Source organism: Trachinotus anak, unplaced genomic scaffold (assembly GCF_046630095.1).
Source record: "Trachinotus anak isolate AG129_WGS33_773 ecotype Australia unplaced genomic scaffold, CSIRO_AGI_Tana_v1 ptg000015l, whole genome shotgun sequence".
Taxonomy (NCBI): Eukaryota; Metazoa; Chordata; class Actinopteri; order Carangiformes; family Carangidae; genus Trachinotus; species Trachinotus anak.
The window spans coordinates 15438337-15458906 of NW_027273866.1; the positions used below are offsets into that span (position 1 = coordinate 15438337).

The 20570-nt window shown below is 44.5% G+C and overlaps 1 protein-coding gene across 7 annotated transcripts in view; it reads right to left on the reverse strand.

The window, feature by feature from the left end:
• The window catches only part of syne1b (spectrin repeat containing, nuclear envelope 1b), a 78444-nt gene that overhangs the window by 22643 nt on the left and 35231 nt on the right, over positions 1-20570 (reverse strand). For all 7 annotated transcript variants that reach the window (XM_071498912.1, XM_071498917.1, XM_071498918.1 and 4 more), the window contains 47 exons: positions 19939-20295; positions 19698-19834; positions 18935-19112; positions 18515-18697; positions 18259-18402; positions 17568-17723; positions 17063-17227; positions 16795-16967; positions 16429-16582; positions 16096-16239; positions 15638-15802; positions 15200-15517; positions 14842-14997; positions 14440-14610; positions 14008-14334; positions 13763-13915; positions 13351-13518; positions 13043-13219; positions 12794-12940; positions 12580-12705; positions 12105-12281; positions 11591-11856; positions 9097-11257; positions 8601-8938; positions 8340-8484; positions 8034-8252; positions 7640-7908; positions 7306-7471; positions 7021-7176; positions 6757-6909; positions 6458-6640; positions 6191-6328; positions 5745-5930; positions 5492-5614; positions 5183-5365; positions 4860-5003; positions 4502-4690; positions 4060-4200; positions 3580-3693; positions 3326-3487; positions 2759-2953; positions 2500-2676; positions 1331-1522; positions 907-1038; positions 622-722; positions 329-482; positions 86-214 (listed from right to left, as the gene is read on the reverse strand). In XM_071498912.1, the coding sequence (XP_071355013.1) occupies positions 86-214; positions 329-482; positions 622-722; positions 907-1038; positions 1331-1522; positions 2500-2676; positions 2759-2953; positions 3326-3487; positions 3580-3693; positions 4060-4200; positions 4502-4690; positions 4860-5003; positions 5183-5365; positions 5492-5614; positions 5745-5930; positions 6191-6328; positions 6458-6640; positions 6757-6909; positions 7021-7176; positions 7306-7471; positions 7640-7908; positions 8034-8252; positions 8340-8484; positions 8601-8938; positions 9097-11257; positions 11591-11856; positions 12105-12281; positions 12580-12705; positions 12794-12940; positions 13043-13219; positions 13351-13518; positions 13763-13915; positions 14008-14334; positions 14440-14610; positions 14842-14997; positions 15200-15517; positions 15638-15802; positions 16096-16239; positions 16429-16582; positions 16795-16967; positions 17063-17227; positions 17568-17723; positions 18259-18402; positions 18515-18697; positions 18935-19112; positions 19698-19834; positions 19939-20295 (10392 nt within the window). The remainder of the gene's footprint in view (positions 1-85; positions 215-328; positions 483-621; positions 723-906; positions 1039-1330; positions 1523-2499; positions 2677-2758; positions 2954-3325; positions 3488-3579; positions 3694-4059; positions 4201-4501; positions 4691-4859; positions 5004-5182; positions 5366-5491; positions 5615-5744; positions 5931-6190; positions 6329-6457; positions 6641-6756; positions 6910-7020; positions 7177-7305; positions 7472-7639; positions 7909-8033; positions 8253-8339; positions 8485-8600; positions 8939-9096; positions 11258-11590; positions 11857-12104; positions 12282-12579; positions 12706-12793; positions 12941-13042; positions 13220-13350; positions 13519-13762; positions 13916-14007; positions 14335-14439; positions 14611-14841; positions 14998-15199; positions 15518-15637; positions 15803-16095; positions 16240-16428; positions 16583-16794; positions 16968-17062; positions 17228-17567; positions 17724-18258; positions 18403-18514; positions 18698-18934; positions 19113-19697; positions 19835-19938; positions 20296-20570) is intronic.

The following is a 20570-nucleotide window of genomic DNA, read 5'->3' on the forward strand; positions in this document are numbered from 1 at the left end:
CAAATTTCTCGTTGAACAAAACATCTCAATCTTGTAATCTTGTAATGCACTGCAATGTACTATATTGATGTAGAAGAAGTAAAACCTGAGTGGTCATGTCTTCTATTGTCTGTCTGAAGCTGTCGTACAAAGTCTTCAGGGAGGATTTGTCAGCTTGTGTTTCTCCTTTAAACAATGACCCAGCTGTGCTCACACGAGAGGCTCTGGAATAAACCTGCAAAAAAACACAGCAGCCTCCAGCTTTATACATTAACAACAACAGCTACAACAGTATGCTTTGCCCCTTCTACTACTTGCACTAACAATAATAACACCACAGGGTTCGTACCAGCTGCTTCTGGTCCTGCTCCAGAGTTTTCTGTAGGAGCTGCAGTTTTGTTTTCAGCTCTAATCTCAGGCTCTCCCATCTCTGCCTCATCTGCTCTCGTGCAGCCTGAGCTTCCCTCTCAACCAAAGCTGCTGGTGAAAATGGCTCTGTTGTACTGCAGAGTGACAGAAACATGAATGTTATTGTTCCACTTAGAATTTGCCATAGGGACTGGTACATGCACTGATATCATTCAGTAAAATGTGAATTCAGTGCATATGCAGGTAAGTGTGGTGTAGCAGGATGTGAAATACCTGGCACTGCTGGGTGAGGCCTGCTGGATGAGAATCTCCTCTCCTCTGCTTGCAACTGACTGAAGCAGCTTCTTCTGCTCTGCAAGTTGCTCCTCCAGCTCCTAAAGAGCAAATATGCAACACTGGTTAGACTGGACTACGCTGAACAAAGTGAGGTACAATTTCCCAATGAAGTGTGCTGCACTGTGTGCTAATAAGCACAAGTAAAACATATCTAACAACAAAATGTTTCACAAAGGATATTTCAGTTTCTGTATTGAGATACAGAGTAAAGTGAAAATGTACCCTCTGCCTCTGAAGACTGTCCTGGTGTTGTTGGGTCCGTGTGGTCCGGGCCTGGGCCAGCCAGTCCTGCACACTGGGACTCTGTGAGAGACTGGAGTCTGATTCACTGTCCTCCTGCTCCTGCAGAGAGCCCTTTAAGACCAGACAATATATTGTGAAACAAGACTAACAAAAATAAACACACATCAGTGAGGAAACAGAACCATTGAATGCAGCAATGACATTTTTAAGTTTTGCAAATTTGTCAGTGGATGTAGAAAACTGCAAAATCAAAGAGATTCCACCTTTAGGACAAACATTAAATATGTTATATATTGGATGGCCTGGTAGACAGACAGCAAAGGGACTGAATTAAATCAAACTAATGTAGTGTGAAGTTTTAATGAGTAAGTACATCAACATTTGAAGCCTGTAGCCAACTCACCTGGATGTTACTCTGCTTGTCTTGTAGCATCCTCTGCAGCTCCAACAGGCTGCCCTTCAGAGTGCGTAACTTCCTGGCCAGCTGCTCTGCTTCCTCTTTGGTCTCTGTCCGGCCCTCCAGCAGCAGGTTCTCACTGTGCATGGACAGCTCTGACAGGGCCAACACCTTCTCTTCAATCTCCAGCAGCATGTTCTGCAGTAGCAGGAGAAGAGAGGCCAGCTCAAACATGGTGTCTCACCACCGACAGCAGCTCCTCTCTCCACACAACAGACCCTGCGGTTCTTGCTGAACCCCCTACACCAGCAGCTTTCCCTGGCCACAAGACAGGGAGAGCTCTCCCTGTGTTTTCATCCTTGGCCCACCTCTCCGGCCTCGCCTCCTGTGCAACATATTACCACTAATCCTTCACGCTTCATGCTCTGCAACATACATGCTCTCGCTCAAATTCAAAAGCAATTATCCTGTGCAGACGGCCATGGTGAATGTCCAGACCAGTCAGGGACACCTATCAGAGAATGCTGGTCCAAAGTTTGAAGAAACATTTGTTTTCTGAGAGCATAGCCACAACTCAAGCGATAGCTTCAGCAGGTTTTTCCAAGAGTAACTCTCCCTCCCTCCCTCCCGCCTTACCCTCCCCGTTCTATAGGATTCCCCTACTTGGATATTCTAGCAGCTTTACCAACAACACCAATCCCAACAGTAGGATCTATTAATCGTCTGAAAGCCACAACCCCTGACTGCTCCGCCCTATGCTTCAAACAGGCTCCTGTCACACAGAGACATCTGCATAATCTGCTTAAGACTAGTGCTACAGTTGCTTAGGAGCCCAGCCATCTGAATGCCCCTCTAACTCTGCTAATGCTCTTGTTTACTCACTCCTGCCCCCTGGGATGATCCATATGTGATAAGGGAAACAACTGAAGTATAAGACGGATATAAATAAGCCACTGCCAATTTAGCATCAATATGAGGACCCGAGACAATGACTGACCACCTGGAAAACAGTTTTCCAGAGCTGCCTGTATCATTCCTGACAATCTGCTACATAAGCATCATTAAGTACCATCATACTTATATTCATAAATCCATTCATATTCTTAATTAATATGCTAATTCAAATGTGTAGACTGCATTCATTACTCTGAGTGGACAGCAGGGGGAGGTCTTACTTGACATTCAGCGAGCTGATCCTCCATGTCTGTCTCCTCCAGAGGTTTGGGTTCAAGCATGGAGGTGACGGCACTGCGCATTCTGATCAACCACTGGTCCAGTGTGTCCGCCTGGGTGTGATAGAGCTGTATGGCCTGTTCGTGACGCTGACCCTCCAGACGGTCACTGACGCGCTCCTGCAACAGACCACATCATGTTTTACTTATCACATAAATTCACTGTTAGCTACTATTAGTACTATTAGTTACTATTAACTACCTCCAATAGTTGCTGCTTCCCTGAGGCCTTCATGTGGATGGTGGCCATCCTCTCAGCTAACACAGCGAGGGAGGACTGCATGGCCAGCTGGTCAGCCATGTCCGAGTCCACAGCTTCAGAGGCCAGATCCTCTGTGAAGCTTGTCTGCAGCCGGTCTATGTCCTCCTGCACACTCTGAATCTCATCTATCAGACCCTGCAGAAAAGAACGTCATTGTAGGTGTTAAGTTTATTTTAAGATAAAAGTATTATTTTCTTACTCATGATACTGTGCCATACAATGCACGTTCAAAATTAAAAATCTGGAAAGACAGAGTAGTAAGTCACCTACTCCATTAGCAAACTAAATTATAACTAGTTGGACAGTGATGTAATGTAAACTGTGATTTTACTAATGCAAAATGTCAAAAGTGGCTCCATTAGTTATCTGGTTAGGAAATAGCTTCACCTTCGCCACATATGTAGCATAAAAAGCAGCACAATACAGGGCAGCAGACGATACACAACAATGGTGAGTGTAAGCTAAAATAACATAATTTAAATACATAAATATGTGTGTGAGACTCACCTCATGAGCCTTTATGTGGCTATCTGGGCTTTTATCTGCCTCCAGTGGCTCACTCAGTTTGGCCTCCAGAGCCTCCATCTTCGAAGAGATTGACTGGAGTGAGCCCTGGTAATGCTGTTGTTTTTCCAGAGCTTCATACAGAGACCTCTGCTTCTCGCTGATCTGTTTGAACACCAGTTGTACAATGTAAAAGTGCTGAGGCTGAAAACATAATCAATAAATCTCCAAGCTGACATCTTGTATCATTCACGTACCACATTCTTTAATGTCTCCCATGAGCGCTGCAAGTCATCCAAGTTGGCCACAGACTCAAATGTCGGGTCATATAATTCTTGGATCGGAGCTCTGGTGAGTGTTCCTCTTCCCATCTGAAAGCAAAACATTCAAACAGCTCTATCAGCAGTTAAGACAAATTAGTTATGAAATGGATAGAAGCCAAAAAAACAGAAAGCTCCAAATTCATGGTTAGCCATGATGAACTTGCAGATGCAGGTGGAGAATAGCTATGGATTATAACTCTTGGTTTGTTTTGCCTTCCTCAATGAATTTGTAGTTATTTTGTTTAACCAAGCATTTGATTAATTACAGAAAAAATAGAGACAGATTAGTTAAAAAGTTCAGAGCAGATGGAAATTTCACAAGTATGAGAGTTTTTGTTGACACACGACAATGACTGGTTAAAAAAAAAAAAAAAAAAAAAAAAGGCTATCAAGAGGAATAGAGAAGGCAGATACCTTGGTTACAGTGGCCTCAGTGTGAGTGATGGGGGAGGGAGAGCGACAGACAGGAGGAGAAGAGACCTCACTGTTAGTGCCCTCCTCCCCAGACTCCTCAGTTACAGGAGACAGGAGTGTGTGACAACGGCCAGCAGTCATCTGACACGCCATGCAAGAAACATTAACAGGAGAGCAGACATGCAAGGTGGATTTGGAGAGGATTAATCATATGCAATGTGTTTTTTAGATAAAAGTTGCACAAGGCACCTTATAAAAACACATATTGTATAATGAAAGCAGGCAAAAAAGTTTAATTAGTAAAATTAAAGGAATTAAAACTCCTTAAAACTCTTTAGGTTAAAGCCAGAAATAGCAGAATGAGTTAAGAGGTTTAATTATTAGGCAATGCAAACAGCTTTATCAGCATCAGTATGTTATGTGGTGTTTTGTGTTCTCTCACCATGATGGCTTGTGCTGAGGATTTCTTTGATTTCTCCCCTTCCATGTCCTGCAGCCCCTCAGGTAGCCCCTCCACATCAGTCACAGTCAACAGCATGGTGGCATGTTTGGCCTTCACTGCCAGCATCTTGCATTTTGAGTTCAGTGAGGCAATCTGCTCTTGGTAGCCTTTGATCTTCTGGGCAAGTTCCTATTCAAAAAATACAAAGTACCAAACATACATGGTGCAATAATGAGGAGATTTCCCTTATAAAACATATCATTCAGCACAGAGAATTATGTCACAGGCATAAATGAACACAGCCTCAGTTATATGTATTAGCTATAGATTCTATGAACTATGTGTTTTTTTTTTGTACTTCATGGTGAAGGATCTGGGCCTGCAGCTCCTGGATGTTGCTGGCGGGGATGGGTCGGTCCTGGATGACACGGTGTGCTTCCTCGATCAGCCCCTGTAGGTCTCTCACTTCCTGTTCATATTGCTCATACTGCACCACTGCCTCCTTTGCAAGAACAGAAAGTATTTTGCAACAGTTAGATCAAGAGTTCAAACCTAAAAAGTACATTTATTCCACATTCAAAAAGAGTACATTCCTCAACATATACAGAACAATATGCAAACTGTGTCTGAATGCAGGATTTACATTATAAAATGATTGTGCAGTAGTGCCCCCTTCTGTACCTGTAGGATGTTGCACTGCTGAATGGCTACGTGCTGCAACTGGCTGGCTTCTTGCTGCAGACGCAGAGCTGTGCGACAAATGGCAAGGTTGGGCATCACCTCCTCTGGGACCTGCAGAGCACTCTGACACAGCTGCACCGCCTGCACCTGCTGCTTGAAGCTCTCCATATCTGCCAACAGACGCTGCAGGAAGACGAGGTTTACATTGTGTGAAATTATTAACGAGCCAAAACATGCAAAGGAAGCATTAAGTTTCCATTGTGATAAATTTTGGGCGAGATCTTGGACTATCTGATGTTGTGTGGTTACCTGTCTCTGAGCCAGTTGCTCTTTGAGGCTCTGGCGTGCCAGCTCTGGTGAGGTCAGTGTGGCCTGGACCTGCTCCAGAGCAACATGTAGGGCCTTGACTTCATACTCTAGGGCCTCCATACTCTGAGGACAAACAGCATCATACATAAGTTGACTGCATTTTTATCTGCTCATAAATTAGGTATAATCAGTATCAACAGGGACAGGTAATTTGTCAAAAAGATAAGACATCTTTCTTTTCTTTCCTCTCTACCTTATCTGCGTCCTCCAAGCTCTGCAGCCGTGTCTTGATGCTTTGCTGGAGCTCCTCTGTGTGTCGACTGAGTTCACAAACCTGTTGGCTCATAGATTCAACCTGCAGCACCTCAGACAGGAGCTCTACTTTCTCCGCCATTGATTCCAGGTCTCCATGGAGCTCCCGAGACTCACGAAGGACAGCCTGAGCAACAAGGGCAATGAGACGAATGAATGAGAGGCATGTGTGATATGGTCTCCAGGTGGGAAGAGACAGTTCATTTACTGAAAAGTGTACATTTATGAAACGTGTGCATGTGTAGAAATACTGCAGTGCCCAAGAACTGTGCATGAATAAAGCTCAGACCACATCCATCCCCTCTGCACCTTTCCTTGTCAAAATAACATGGAGGAAGAAAGTTAAAACAGAAGACACTGTGCAGGTAGTCTCGACCCCCAGCTCACCTGATACATCCGTATCTGCTCCTGCAGATGAACGGAGGAGTTCCAGATGATGTTTGCCCTCACCAGGCTTTTGGCTTTCTCCGACCACCTCACAATGAAGTCCAGCATCTCATTATACTCATCTAAATAGCAGACGGCCTGAGGAGCCGAGATAAGAGAGAGACTGAAAACATATTGTCCTGAGAAACAACACAAAACAGTAAAGTGGCTCCACTGTGTGACTGTAACATTATGCATGCATGTACTAACATCTGCACGAGCACAAACCTTTTTGAGCCAGTTGTTCCTACAGTCTGCCAGCCGTGTTGTGTGGTGATGCATCTCTGACAGCTTGCTGATGGCGTCACTCAGCTGTTTGGCCAGCAGGGGGCTCCTGCGGCCAAACTCTTGTACAGCAGCATCCAGTTCTGAGAGGGTGCGACCACAGGAGTCCAAGTCCTCAGCCAGGCTCTGTGTAAAGAAATATGACGTAGGATTTTATATCCTGACAACATTTAATGCTCTTGAATTATATAATTTAAAGACTTCAAATTCACTGTAAGACCAAGCAAAAGTAGATAACCCACCTTGACCTCTTCTTTGGCATGATCAACATCTGGAGACTTTTCCTTGAATTTAGCAGCTATAGCTTTGAGCTTCTCAGAGATTTCATGGATTCTGGAGCTGAAGTCCTCTTTTATTTCTCTGGTTTTCTGAATTTCTCTCTCTTTGGAAAGAACCTACAAATGCCACGTGACATTTTTAACATGCTGTTGCCTCATAGACAATAAAGCAATGTCTATAATATAATGGTCTTATGTGCATTCAAAGTTATTGAAATGATATGATACCTGATCCTCAATGGCACCCAATGCAAGAGAGACCTCAGCTAGTTGCATGGAGATTTCAGAGGGTAATATAGTGTAGAGGTCCAGGTACTTGCTCTGTTGCTGCTCTGCTAATTTATCCACATTCTGACGATAGGTGATCACATCTCCATGTACAATCTATACAAAAAGAAGACCCATGTAGCCCTTCTCATAAACAATAATAATATTCACATAACATTGTTCTGGGGATGAGAGGAGGATATTCACAAATATTTCACATATTTCTCTTTTAGATGGCAGTTATACCTCAAGCTCCTGCAGTAGAGAATCAATGTCTGGTGTGGGATTGAGAAGAAGCTCCCTGGTCTCCTGAATCCAGGCTTTTGCAACACTAAGTTCCTTCTCCACTTCCTCCCTGTCCCTCAGTTCCTGGGCTGCCTGAGCCCGCTTAGTCCTGGACTGTGTCAGAAGGCTGCAGACAAAGATAGAAATGATTTTACTCAAACTCTGAATTGCAAAATATGGTGAACTTATTTTCCAAATATCACAGCTTTAAATCCAAATAATAAAACATTTAAATAATACAATAATTTGAATGTTTTCTTTATCTAGTGGTAAAACAGGTTAATCTTCCGACTACCTTTCCATTTGGTCTTGCACAGCTCTGATCTCCTTCAGGCTGGGCAGCTCATACTGGTCATTTGTCGGTGAAGGCACTTCCACATCGTGCAACAGGCTGAGGGCGTACTGACGGAGCAGTGTAAGGGAGGAGAGCTCTCTCTCCAAGTCTTGGCTCAGCAAGTCATGCTGGTCTAACAGAGACTGCAGAGTGGCTTTGGAGGCCTTCTCCACAGCGCTATCAGGGAAACGACTCTGGAGCTCATCAGAGACTGCTCTCACCTTCACCATCTGTAAAAAAAAAAAAAAATATCATTTAGAGAACAATTAGTGTATTTTACTTGTGCATTTTTACATAATAACATAACATCATTTTTAAAAAACATATTTTATTTTCATTTGGTGTGCCTGTGTACCTTCTCCCTAAAAGTCCTCCACTCCTGTGCTGTGTCCTCCAGTACTCTCTCCTGTCCCCGTGCCACACTGCGTAGTCGTGTCCAGCGCTGCCACACTGTGGTCATTGAGCGACTGATGGTGGCCTTGCTGGCATCACTCCCCACCAGCTCCAGCTGAGCAGCTTGCTCCTCTAAACCACTCAGCTTCTCTTGGAAGCCGTTCACCAGTGATACAAGGGACTGAAAAATGAAGATAGAAGTAAGCAACTCAGTGCATCGCCTTCATAGAAGCACCACCCTTTTTTTTTTTTCCGATTTCTCTCATACCCGATGGCTGCACAGCTTATCTTCAGCCTCTTGGCTTGTGGCTGCCTTCGCGGTGGAAAATTCGGTCAGCTTCTTTTCAGCCTCATTCATAAGCTCAATGACAGTCTGCCTTGCCTCCTGGTACGACTTCCACTGAGCCACACAGCTAAAAAAAACAAATTATATTGGAGGATATAATGCCATTGGAATGCCATTGTTAACAAAATTACTATGTAATCTTTCTATATTACATGTGCACCCCCACTCCTTCGTTCTCAGTACCTGTGAAGGACATCCTGGTGACACTGGAGCTGATCTCGGACCTCCATGCCTCTCTGCTTTGCCGACTCCACGCTCACACGGAGCTGCTCTTTAGCTGTGGGGTTGACCAGGTTCTCCAGCTGGGGCAGCAGGGCCTGCAGCTCCTCAAGGTGGATGAGGAACTCCTGCTCCGTGGCCACGATGTCCCCCTGCTGCCGGAGACACTCCTCATAGTTCTCCACATCCACACCCAGGCTGGCTTGCTGTAAGAAGGACACGGCATCTTCCAGCCATTCGCAGGCTGATTGCATCCTGAAGTGGTACTTCTGACACAACACCAGGGCTTCCTCCAGAGTTATCTGCACACAAGAACAATTGAGAAAAAAAATAAAACAGACTAGGTATTATCTGTTTAGGTATAAGAATTCAGGTATTATGATAACTATAACAACAACATTAAAGATCAAGCATTTCACTAAAATTATTGTATAATTTAGGGAATGTAATATTGTCCCACCTGTTTTGAGCTCAGTGCTTTTTGGACATCAGCCTGCAGCTTTGCCATTTCCTCTAGGTTTGTATCTACATGGGCTGGGACGAGCTCATTGGCACTGTTATACTCCTGCTTCTCCCTGTGACTGAGAGCAGCAACAATTCTCAGCCGTGACTGCACTTCCTCCTGCATGATTTGTTGCTTCCTGATCTCCTCCTGCACCTTCTCCACCCTCACATCCACGATCACAGCACAGCCCAGTTCATCCCTGACCTGCTGCAGCCAGTCCAGAGTCCTTTTCATCTCTGTCTCAAAGTCTTTACTTTGAACAAACCTGTTCTCACACTCTTCTATCAGCTCCCCCACTGCAGCCTGCAAAGACCGCAGCTCCTCTTGCCACAGAACCACTTGTTCCTTAGAGGCATCATGGGCTGCTTGCTCCACACGGGGTGCAAGAGTGTCCATCTGCTCCATGAGCCTTGACAAGTGAGAGTTGGCACTCTGGAGACTCCCCGCTAGAGCATGGTAGTTCTTCAGCCGTTCCTCAGCTGACTGGGTCTCTGCATTGACCTTAACCAGCTGCTCCTTTGTGGCCTTTAACTCAGAGTCAACCTGCATAGCCATCGCCTTGTGGTCCTCAAATGACTCCAAGGTTTCATCCAGATGCTCCACTTTCTGCTCAATCAACCTCTTCAGGCCGTTGTACAGGCTCACAAGCTGGGTCATTTCCTCTGTGCGCCAAGGTTGACCAGTGCTCCGAAATCCCTCTTTCTTCTGGTTCAGTTCACTCACAGCAAGGCCGAGGTTGCCCAGATCTGCCTGAATGGCTTTGTAATCACTCTGCAAACTGACAACTTCTTCTGTTTGCAGCCCCACAGGTTGCGTGCCGAGACTGTTGAACTGTTCTTCCAGCTCTTTAAGTGCTTTATGAGTGACATCTATGAAAGAGGTGTATTCATTCCTTGTAAGAATGGCCTGCTGGATTTTCTCCTGTTTCTCTTTGGCTAGTGCTAATATGCTATTATACTGTTGGGGGAGGGTGTTGAGTTTTTCATCCAAATAGCAGTGGTCTACTTCGTTCAGAGTGGGCAATATTTCCTGGCCAGCTCTTTGTACAATGAGGAGGAGGTTCTCATATTCAATTGCCTGCTCAACTATCAGCTGATACTTCAGTAGCTGTGCTTCCAATTCAGCATCTCCGACCATCAGATTGATTTCAGGAAAGGTCACTATATCAGCTTGTTTTAACCATTGGCATATCTTCTCTAGATCAGTCTTGAAATACTTTCTGGAAACAAGAACTTTCTCGAGCTCCTGCAGTTTCTGGCCACATCTGTGTAGCGTTTTGTCAAAGATGTTTTGTAACTCCTGTAACTTTGTAAGAATCTCGTTCCTTTCTTCCTCGCTGGCGTCTCTCATCAGATCCCTCCCCTGAGACCACAAGGAGGTCAGCTCACTCTGATAGGCTTTTAGACTGCTCTGGATGTTCCTGCATGTTCTGACCTGCTTGGCCAGGTCATCAGGTAATAAGGCAATATACTCCTCTGCCTGGGCCTTCTTCTCATTCTGCTGGACCCAGGAAATTGACTGGCCCACAGCCATGAGGAACTGTGTCCTCTCTGTGAAAGCCTTGCTGAGGTGCTTTCTGCGCTGCACCACTTTCACACTCAGAGATTCCACTTCCGATTGAGTTGCAGAAATCAGCTGTTGCAAACGCTGCCGTTCACTGAGGCCCAGTCGGGCCAGCACCCTGTCGGCATCAGCCATGGCCTGAGCCAGCAGCAGCTGCTTGGCCTCCAACTCACTGCAGATGCTCAGGTGGTCGAACAGGAAGCTCTGAGCCAGCTCAGGAGGAGGACTCATTTTCATGGCCTCAGACAGGGCAGGCTGCTGCTCCTCTGCCCAGTCCCGAGCCTCTCTCAGACGGGCCTCTACTTGGCTCATATCTTCTAGCGTCACCACTGAGTCTTGGATTTTCCTCTCAATTAGATTTTGCATTTGAGACCATCTCTGCTCAAAGTGGCTGATTTGCTCTTTTACAAGCTCCTTGTCATCCAGGTTCAAATGTTGGATGACCTTCTGTTTCTGATCTTTAAGGTCCTCAAGAGTGCCTTTTTGTTCTTCCAGAGTTACTGCAAGTTTCCGTAAAGCCTCCAAGTGCTGAGATGAACTTTCAGCATCAGTTCTGTTACAAAAAATAAACAATTAATTATAACAATTTTTCCACGAAACACACAGAATTACAGTTAAAGATTCTATCTTTTGATCTTTACAACAAAATTTCAACTTCTAATAACATTTGAAACAACAATGATAGTTATAATGTTAACTGCTGTTATTGAACAAGAAGTCCTGCACAGATCTTTTCTATACAAGGATATAAATCACCGAAGTCTTTAATAAATTTTTCCTTACAAAAGAATGTATAGCAATGGAAAAAGAGATTGTTCAGAGAAAGCACAACTGGCATCTTTTTGCAGCCGTTTCTGGTTTTAGTCTTGTCAGGACACAAACACACCTGGCCAGATTGTCCCACTCTTTGGACACCTGTTCGAACAGTGCCTCCACTGCAGAGATGCAGTCGTGGTATTCCTTAGACCTCTGCAGGTCCTCCTCCCTCTGGCTCTGCAGCTTGCTGGCCTGGTGACAGAGCTCGAGCCAGGAATGGCTCAGGCGGTCGAGCTCTGCATGTTCTGGAGAGTCCTGGCCACCAGTCAATCTGCTCACAGTCTCGGTCATCTTGGTCAGGATACTCTGTTTAGATTGCAGTTGCTGGCTGCATTCCTGTGTGACAAGCAATATACTGGATTGTAACCCTAAATACACCCAAATACTAAGCAGATCTCTCTTTAATCCCGACCCAACTGAAGCCAAAATGTTGGATTAGATGGTGAAAACAAAATCACCAATAGAATCATGTTCAGACTCACAGTACTGAGCACATGTAGCATACAGTATGTTATATGTATTTTAATAAACAGGCAAAAGAAAAAGACGTTTGGTGAGGATTAAGAAACAATAATGTTTCCTACCTTGGCTTGTGACAGCATGTTATGAGCTATCTTGGTCTCCAGCTCTGCAGGCCTTCTGGAGAGGCTGAGGAGCTGCTGCTCCATGTCCTGGAACAGGCTGGTTAGATCTTGTTTCTGCTCCTTGATCTCTCTCCAGCCTTCTGAAAGCTCCTGTGCACTGGACATCCTCTCTTCAATCTGTAAAAACACATTTACACATTCCTACAGTGAATATTTGCAGGATTATAGTTTCATAGATACAGAGCACTGACTGATGATGGAATATTTGTGGGGTAATATGTAGTATATATCTAAGGTATGCCTTGTATCCAGCATTCATTAGACTGTATGTCAGCTTATAGTATTTCATGAAACTTTGTCAATGGATGTACCAAAGAAACTTCCTGTCTATGAGTCATTATTATGGTAAACTAATCATCTAAGATTCATAAAATTTGACTTTTATGTCGTTCAGTGACAAGGAACAATAACTGACCGTGAGCTTGACCTGCTGGACCTCTGCAGCTGTCACTCTCACAGCATCATCGGACAGGTCACACACAGAACACACCAAGTCCAGGTAAGTACTGGCCTGCTCCTGAAGGGCCCTGTAGTGCTTCACCTGTGTATATGCACAAGTCATTACTCTAAACACAACAAGAACTTTAGCACATTGTCGCCATCATATGCTCCAGGAGTGGGTTAATTACCTGCTTCAGCGCCTCCTGCAGACCAGACGGTCCCTGATCATTTAGCTGGAGCTCCTCCTGAACTGTGGAGAGCCAGGTCTGGCACTGCTGGAGGGTGTCCTGATGGCTAACATGTTTCTGCAGCTCCCGGTCCAGACTCTGGTACACCTGTTGAACAAGGTGAAGTGAGACCTTAACTATCTTTATATCATTAAAAGTTTTTCTGAAAATGATCAAATGGAAACGTGGTTGTCAACTTGTGTTACTAACGCGTTGGGCAGTGCTGCAAATGGCAGAGTAGCTGTCTCTGGTGCCCTGCTGGTGAGCCTGGACTTGTTGACTGATCTTAGCTTGAACTTGATCTGTACAACTGGCAACAAGACCTTCTCCTTTCTGCTTCAAGCTGCTGAGACGCTCCTCAAAACTGGCTATCTCCTCCATTATCGCCTGAAAAAGAACCATCAGGTGTTTAAAATAAAAGCAGATCAGGAAAAGTGATCCTTGACATTATTTCTGATGTAATGTAATAACATAACTAACATTACAATAACAACTGTGACTTTTTGAAGGTTGGTCACCTTGTGTCGGGCAAGTTGCTGAGTGGCCATCTCCATACTGCTGGTCTGCATGGAGTCAGAGGTGACCAGCCGACTGGACATCTGTAGCAGCCACTTCTCCGCCTCTTGCAGCTCGCTGTTGTAGTCCTCGTGCTCCTTCACCCACTCCACAAGATTCTGGACCTGCGTCTGAAACACGACACAAGGCAAATCTCAGTGATGCTCATATTTGTATGACAAATAAAAAAATATATAATGATTCATCAGTTTCAAACACACACTCCAAATTCCTACCTTTTGCACCATTTGCTGACATAGCTTGATATATAATAACATAATAATACAAAAGACATTTTGGACTTTATTCAAACCTCCATCCAAGGCTGACTCCCCAGATTACATCTTAGCAGAAACAGTCTAACAGTGCCCATACCTTAGCTGCCGAGCAGAGATCTTGGTAGTCAGCCTGCAGGTTTTTCATGTTGTCACTTATAGTGGGGTCGCGGACTGTGTCGAGCAGGGCCTCTCCTTTCTCAATGACAGATTTCACTGCTGACTCATGGGACTGCACTGTCTGCTGGATGGTCTGCATATATGAGTAGGGAGCAAAATGTTGCAGTTAAAAGCATTTACTTGCTCTTTCCAAGAGAAAACAAAAAATAACCAATATGAAGTTACCTTATACTTTGCTAGCTGAGCCTTCTTCTGGTAGAGTTCAGCTTTAGGCTCTACACTTGATGCTAAAAGGTTCTTGGTCTCCATCACCCACTGGGCCTGGGCCTTGTATTTATCCATAAAGTCTTTGGAGAGTGAAATGCATTTCTCGAGGGAGCTGTGCTCTGCGCGCAGAGCTGTCATTAACTCCTCCAGCTGGAAGAGCCGGGTGTCCACCTCCTCCTTCAGCTGCTCCGCTTCAGGTTCCTCCAAGAATGCCATGGCTCGCTCCGTCTTCTCCCTCATCGCCTTCAGGTAAGTGTGACCCTGCTCCATGTCCCCCTGAAGAGCCTGAGAGGTACATGGGCTTGTATTAGTATTGCTGTTGCTTCTGTTATTAGTGCACTGTTGCTGGCATTTCCACTGATAACATATGTATAGAGTTAGAGAGTGTACCTCTAGTTTCTTCATCTTTCTCTCCATGGCAAATCGGTCCACGACATCAACACTTATAGCCACAGTGCTAAAGTTATTCTGGGCTGAGCTGAGCCAGTCTGAGAAGGTCCTGAAGACACACTGAGCCTCTTCAATGCAAGACACCTCCTCCTGCAGCTGTTTGATCGTCTCCTGCAACACAAGGGAGGAGGATGAAACAAAGTTAGGATAATAATGAAACCTTTAAATTATCTGTCAAAATACAGATTTACAGAAAGTTTTTAAAAAGGTTTATCAAGTTATACAGTTGGTTATAGAGACCATTTCAGACATTCAAAGCAACCAAGACAAACCTACACAGATATATATAACATTCACAGTGTGAGACTGTCATACTGTGTACTGTGTTCAAGAAGATGTTACCAGTAAATGCAGAAGCAGAGCATGGTAGCGGGCTGTGATCTGCGTGGCTCTGGTGCTGATCCGGCTGCTAATATGGGTTTCATCCAGAACTTGCTGAGCCAAAAGACTGAGGCCCTCCATCTCCTCTTGATAAACCAGCACTTCCTCCTGCCAGCTCTGAAAAAAGAAGGATCATCAGTGATGTTGGGACAATTAGATTCATTAATTTAATTACACTGGAAAGTGTCAGAAAGTTATATTGGTTCCTAAGGGAACTGGAGTGACAGCACTGAAAACTGTGCATATACATGCAGTTTTGTGGAAGGGTGAAAAAACATTTTCATGTGCATATCCTGTGTGCATACTGTACCACACCAACCTTTATTAGCTGGAGTTGAGCATCTTTCGTGGCGCGGTCAGACCGCCGATGGCTACGCAGTTGTGCTTTGGTCTCCATGCCCTTTAACCAGCTGTCAAGGCGCTGGAACTTCTGCTCCATCTGTCGGAGTTTGGCCAGGGCACTGTTGAGCTGAGCCCTGGTGTCAGCCAGCCGGGCCTGGTACAACCTCCACTCCTGCTGCAGGGTCTCCAGTGCTCGGTCTTCAATCTGAGGCAGTCCCCAGGGAACGACAAGTTCTCGACTGACTAGCAGGGTGTTTAGCAAAGCCTGGCCCTCCGTACAGCGCAGCTGCAGTTCCTGCAGTTACACAGATGGGTTTGACCACTTTGAGCTTGTGGAATATGTGGAATAGCATTTCAGGCTGTGTAGTAGTTATAGTAATATAAATAAACATTTCCACACTGATCTTGTTCACACCTGCAGCTTTTGGAGAGTCTCCTCCAGCATATCAACATCACCCTCCAGCTGGGTGTAGCAGCCAAGCTTCTCTTGTTCCTGTTCCAGCCAGTCCTCAAATGCGTGGAGGCCCCGTTGATACTCCTGGTGGGCTTTTACCAGTTCCTCTGCTTTGCCTACTGCCCTCTGAGTACACAGTGAGGAGACTGATTCAGACATGATCTGAGAGCTGATAGTTTCTCACTTTTCCATTACTCAAACTGTGTGAATCTCACTTATATCAAATTGTGTTTCAAAGTGATATGAATCATGGCCCTATGATGTAATTAAATTATAGCACTGCATTATTTGTAAATGTGTTTGTACAGGTTTGTAACTAAAAGAGCTACAGAAATGCAAACTGTATCACAGTACTTAAGCTGAAATGTATTTTACTAAGATTCACTGCCTAGAGTTGTAAATGTTCTCCTGCTTATTACCATGGCATTGTCTTTGATGGTGTTGTAGCGCTCTTGCAGATCTTGGAGCTCCAGTTGAGCGACGTAGTTCTCAGCAATACTGGCACTCTTTGCAGTAATGGTGTCCAGCAGGGTGTTGTGGCTCAGCACTTCTTCATACAGCAACTGAAACAATAGGAAAGCGTGAGTGACAATTTTAAAGATTTTGAAAACTGCTCTTTTTCATTACTTGTAAAATTTAGGGTTTAAAATTCAAATATATCCTGTATTTAAAGGACCATTAGAGTTGCAAGGTAAATCAATAGCTCATATATAAGTCTGAATAGAATACAGTATGATGGAAGACTGCAGTACCTTGGCTTTGCTCAGGTTAGCAGTTTTGTCTCTCATCTCTGGACACTGTTTATCAGCGGGGTCAAGACTCTCCTCCACACGCTCAACCCATGCCACAAACTGTCGTACATCCTCCTGGTAACTGGTCCACTGTGACAGGGAACCCTCCAGCTGACTGTCAATATTAAAGAGTGCAGGACGACAAAGTCAGACAACAGTACAGTAGATGTAGCAATAGTTCCAATACAAGACCTGAAAAACAGAAGCAGTGTGAACTTTACACTTTTTTCTGTTTTGTGAACAATGGTGTTTCTATGAAGCAACCAAAAGGGTGTTAGAAACACATTTTTAGGTGCTCTTACTTGTTACTTGTAGTATAGAACAAACCTTTTGCACTGAATAGAAGCAGAGAGCAGAGCATCCCAGGAATCTTTTAGCTCCTGTATTTGTTTTTGCACTGCAGGCACTCCCTCAGCTGAGGTGTTTCTCTGAACTGACTCTCCTCTTGTGATCAACATCTTCAGCTGGATCTCCTTCTCCTGACGAGCGGTCAGCAAGGCCTGGTGCACCAATCACACGTGTCTTTATTACAACCCTGTATTGAGGATTCACGGTGATAACTCAAACTTTGAAAACTACCAGTGACTTTGTATACCTCCAGTTTGATCATCCTGCTATCAAGAACATTTTTGTCAGCAGTGGGGGTGCAGTAAGTCTGCAGCATGTGGCTGGTGTCAGCCACCCAGTTCTGAAGCTCCTTTAACCCCTGGGAGAAAAGCTGGTGCTCAGTGACTATTCGATCGATCCGAGATGCCTTCTCCTGCAGAATTACAAAGCAGAATACAATCACTATGGGTTTTAGAGATGAATTCACACTAGGCTCTACCTGATAAACGCACATGCAAATTCTTTGATGACTAATAAAGATTCAATACAACAGATATAAAATAAAAATGTACTTGTATATGCTGTGTGTAAGACTTACAATAACAAAAGAAAGAAATTAGTTTTTAGTTATGGTGCGTTAGTACCTTCTCTGTTTATCAACTGTAAAATAATGTTAAATCAGAGCTCGATCCAGTCTAGTGCGTCTGTCTCCTCTGCAGCTCTACCCCCAGAAAAGCCCCAGTGCACAGGCAGATTTGTAGGCATTACTGTACCTTGGTCAGGTTGGTTAAAGCTAGGTACTGAGCAGAGAGTTGCGAGACACGGTGCACAAAACCCTTGCCGGCCGCGTGTTCATCCCACAGCAGCTGGGCCTTCTCTTTCAGCCAGTTCAGCTGAACCTCGAGAGAGGCTAATTCCTCAAGCACAGACTGGAAGAGCACAAGCAGGTTATCAAAGAGGCATGCAAGCTGACACAGATACAAGACAGTTAACTTCAGACACAGACTGAGGGGTTAGAGATGGCGACATGGCAAAAAGAAAAGAGAATGATGTTTGGCCAGTGTTACTGTTGCTCAAGCTCTTGGTGGTCATGACGTGCAATCAAGGCCTCTGGAAATAGCTGGTAGATCATTTTAAACAACAAAGACATTTTAAAGGTGCTGTCTTCTAAGACTAAAGCGAGAATTAATTTCTATGACAGACACTTAAGAAGATGTGAAAATAGCAAAGAGGAGCAGAAAGATGGCATGAATTCAAAAAGCAAGCTACTGGCAGTTAGCATAAGCTCTTGGCAGTACTTCCTACACAGATAATAGCTATGCTAAAACACTGTAACATACAATAGGTGGAATGGTGAGCTTCTGCAAATGACAGGGGTGGTCAGGTTGGCACTCAAGCGCTGAGTGGTTGTTGCACTTGAATATGAGGGACGATCCAAGCTCGGTGGATTTTGGACATCGGTACCTGTAGCTTGTGAAGCTCTAACTTCTTGGCTGTGAGATCATGAAGCCTGGTGCTGCTCTCCTGCACAGCCAGCTCGGTGGCGTTCAGACACTCCTGAAGGGGCTCGGCACTCGCCTCAAAATCCTTCATCTGAGACAAAAGGTTCTGAAGCAAACAAAGACTGTTTCAGATGTTTCCTTGACTTCAGATGTATTAATACACTGCAGCTTTTTACAGTGGGAATGACACGAAACAAGGCCCAAATGTTGATGCTTACTTGTAGACTTGCTTCTCTGTTGTGCAGGTTAGACATCATATTTTTCCAGTCCTCTCTGGCGGTGTTCATTTTAGCCCGAACCGCATCAACTTTGTCTTTACCTACGATACTAGAGATGAGCTCACCGTTCGCGACCACAGCATTCAGCTTTGACTGACCTTGCTCTCTGTCACTGAGAAACTCCTGAGAGGAGACACAGAAGAGATGACATGACAACTCAAGCATTCAGTCAAACTCTTGATCTTGCAGTTTTGGGGCATTTAGTTACAATCACATTATGTAAAAGGTAAAAAAGAGACAAGATGCCGAAGATTAAAATTAAGCTGTGCCACTGTGATAGTTGTCAGTAGTAATCAAATCAGTTTTTCTGATAGCTTGAGTGTCTGAATGTTTCAGGGCAGTCGACTCTGAGTGCTGTACCTGAATCTTCTGCAGGCTAGATGAGGCCTCGTTGAGATTTTGAGGTACATCAAAGCACTTGGCCGTGTTGATTTTGGCATTGACCAACCACTGTTGGAACTCTCTGAAGGCTGAGCGGAAGCCTTGTTCCAGCAGCTTCTCTTTGCTCTGGCACTCCCTGGACGCCTGGAGACTCAGGCTATAAACAAGTCAAGGTATAATTGTTAATCAGTTTATAGATCCATACATTTTTCTGTCTGTGACCAGAAAAACAGAAATACTTTTACACAAAAAATCCTTCTGGTATTTCAAATTTTTGTTAGCAGCATGTTAGTAAGGTGTGTCGATTCAGTTAATTGGTGCCTTGCTGTTGTCGGCTGTAGTTTGTGGTTTTCTGTATTAAGCTGCAGAATACTAAAAGCTGTTTCTAGTACGTTTGCTCCACGTTGCAGCCATGTGGTATGCACACTAATCTTTTGCCTACCAGGATGCAGAAAGAGCTAAATTATTAGCCTAAGGAAAACTGAACATTTTACTGCGGTAGTATTCATTGTGGGGCTATTATACTGCAGTGGAATGGACTGTACAAGTGTGCTATTTTCTGGGTCCCTCCTGATCTATATTACATATATTCCTACAACAAATCCAGTGTAATGTTCTGGAAAATGTCTAAAATATCTAATATACCTTGTAAATTACACATAAAACATCTAAATGCCTAATGTAGTGACAGTTTACCTTGAAGAACCTTGATCATTATGTACTATGTTGATCATTTCCTCACCTGTTGTATTCTTTAATAAGAGCAGACACTCTCTCAGACTGTGTGCCCATGTCTCTGGAGAACCGGCACAGATCATTGAGTTGAGTCTTGAGACTATCAGACATGGGCTCAGCTTTGACAAGCTCCTCTAAAGTGTCCTGGATGGAAAACAGAAATAACAAAGCGATAAACAACCACAAGTATTTTATATGCTCCTGTTGCTTGTTTCCAATTTATGGTGGTTTATTATAACTAAACCTACCTTTGCTGTCTGCCACCGTTTAACAGCTGCCTCTCCATCATTTTTGTCCTCTGCATGGGCCAAACGTAGACGCCAGTCCTGTAGCTGACGGTTGAAGTCCTGCAGGTCCTGCTCCAGCTGTGCTGACAGGCTGCTGAACTCTTGTTCAGAGCTGGCTATCTGGGAGAGGGCAGTCTCCAGACTAGCCCGTGTCTGTAGTGCTCCACGTTCCCACTGTTCCCATGATGACAACATGGCTGCTTCCTCTCGCTCCATGGCCTCATAGCCCCCAGAGCCAGTGTGATCTCTCGCCACTGCCCCACATCTTTGAACCCGATTCAGCCTCTCTCTGCCTCGCTGCTTAGAGTCGAGCAGCTCCTGGGAAGAGGAAAACAAATCACAATTACCGCTCGTCAACAAAAAAATTCCAGTTATGAAATTAGAAAAGTTCTTTCTTTAAAGCATGTTTCTTGTTTCCTTTTTGTTTTTAATCTTGTTCCTTGCAACAGAAAAGCTCATAACTGACAGTCACTCCTGCAGACAAAATGAACACACACAAAACCCAGACAACAGTTTGAGCGATACCCTGTTTTCCCCTCCTAAGTCAACACATGCACATGTTGTCACAGGTGGCAGAAATGACTGGATGTTCA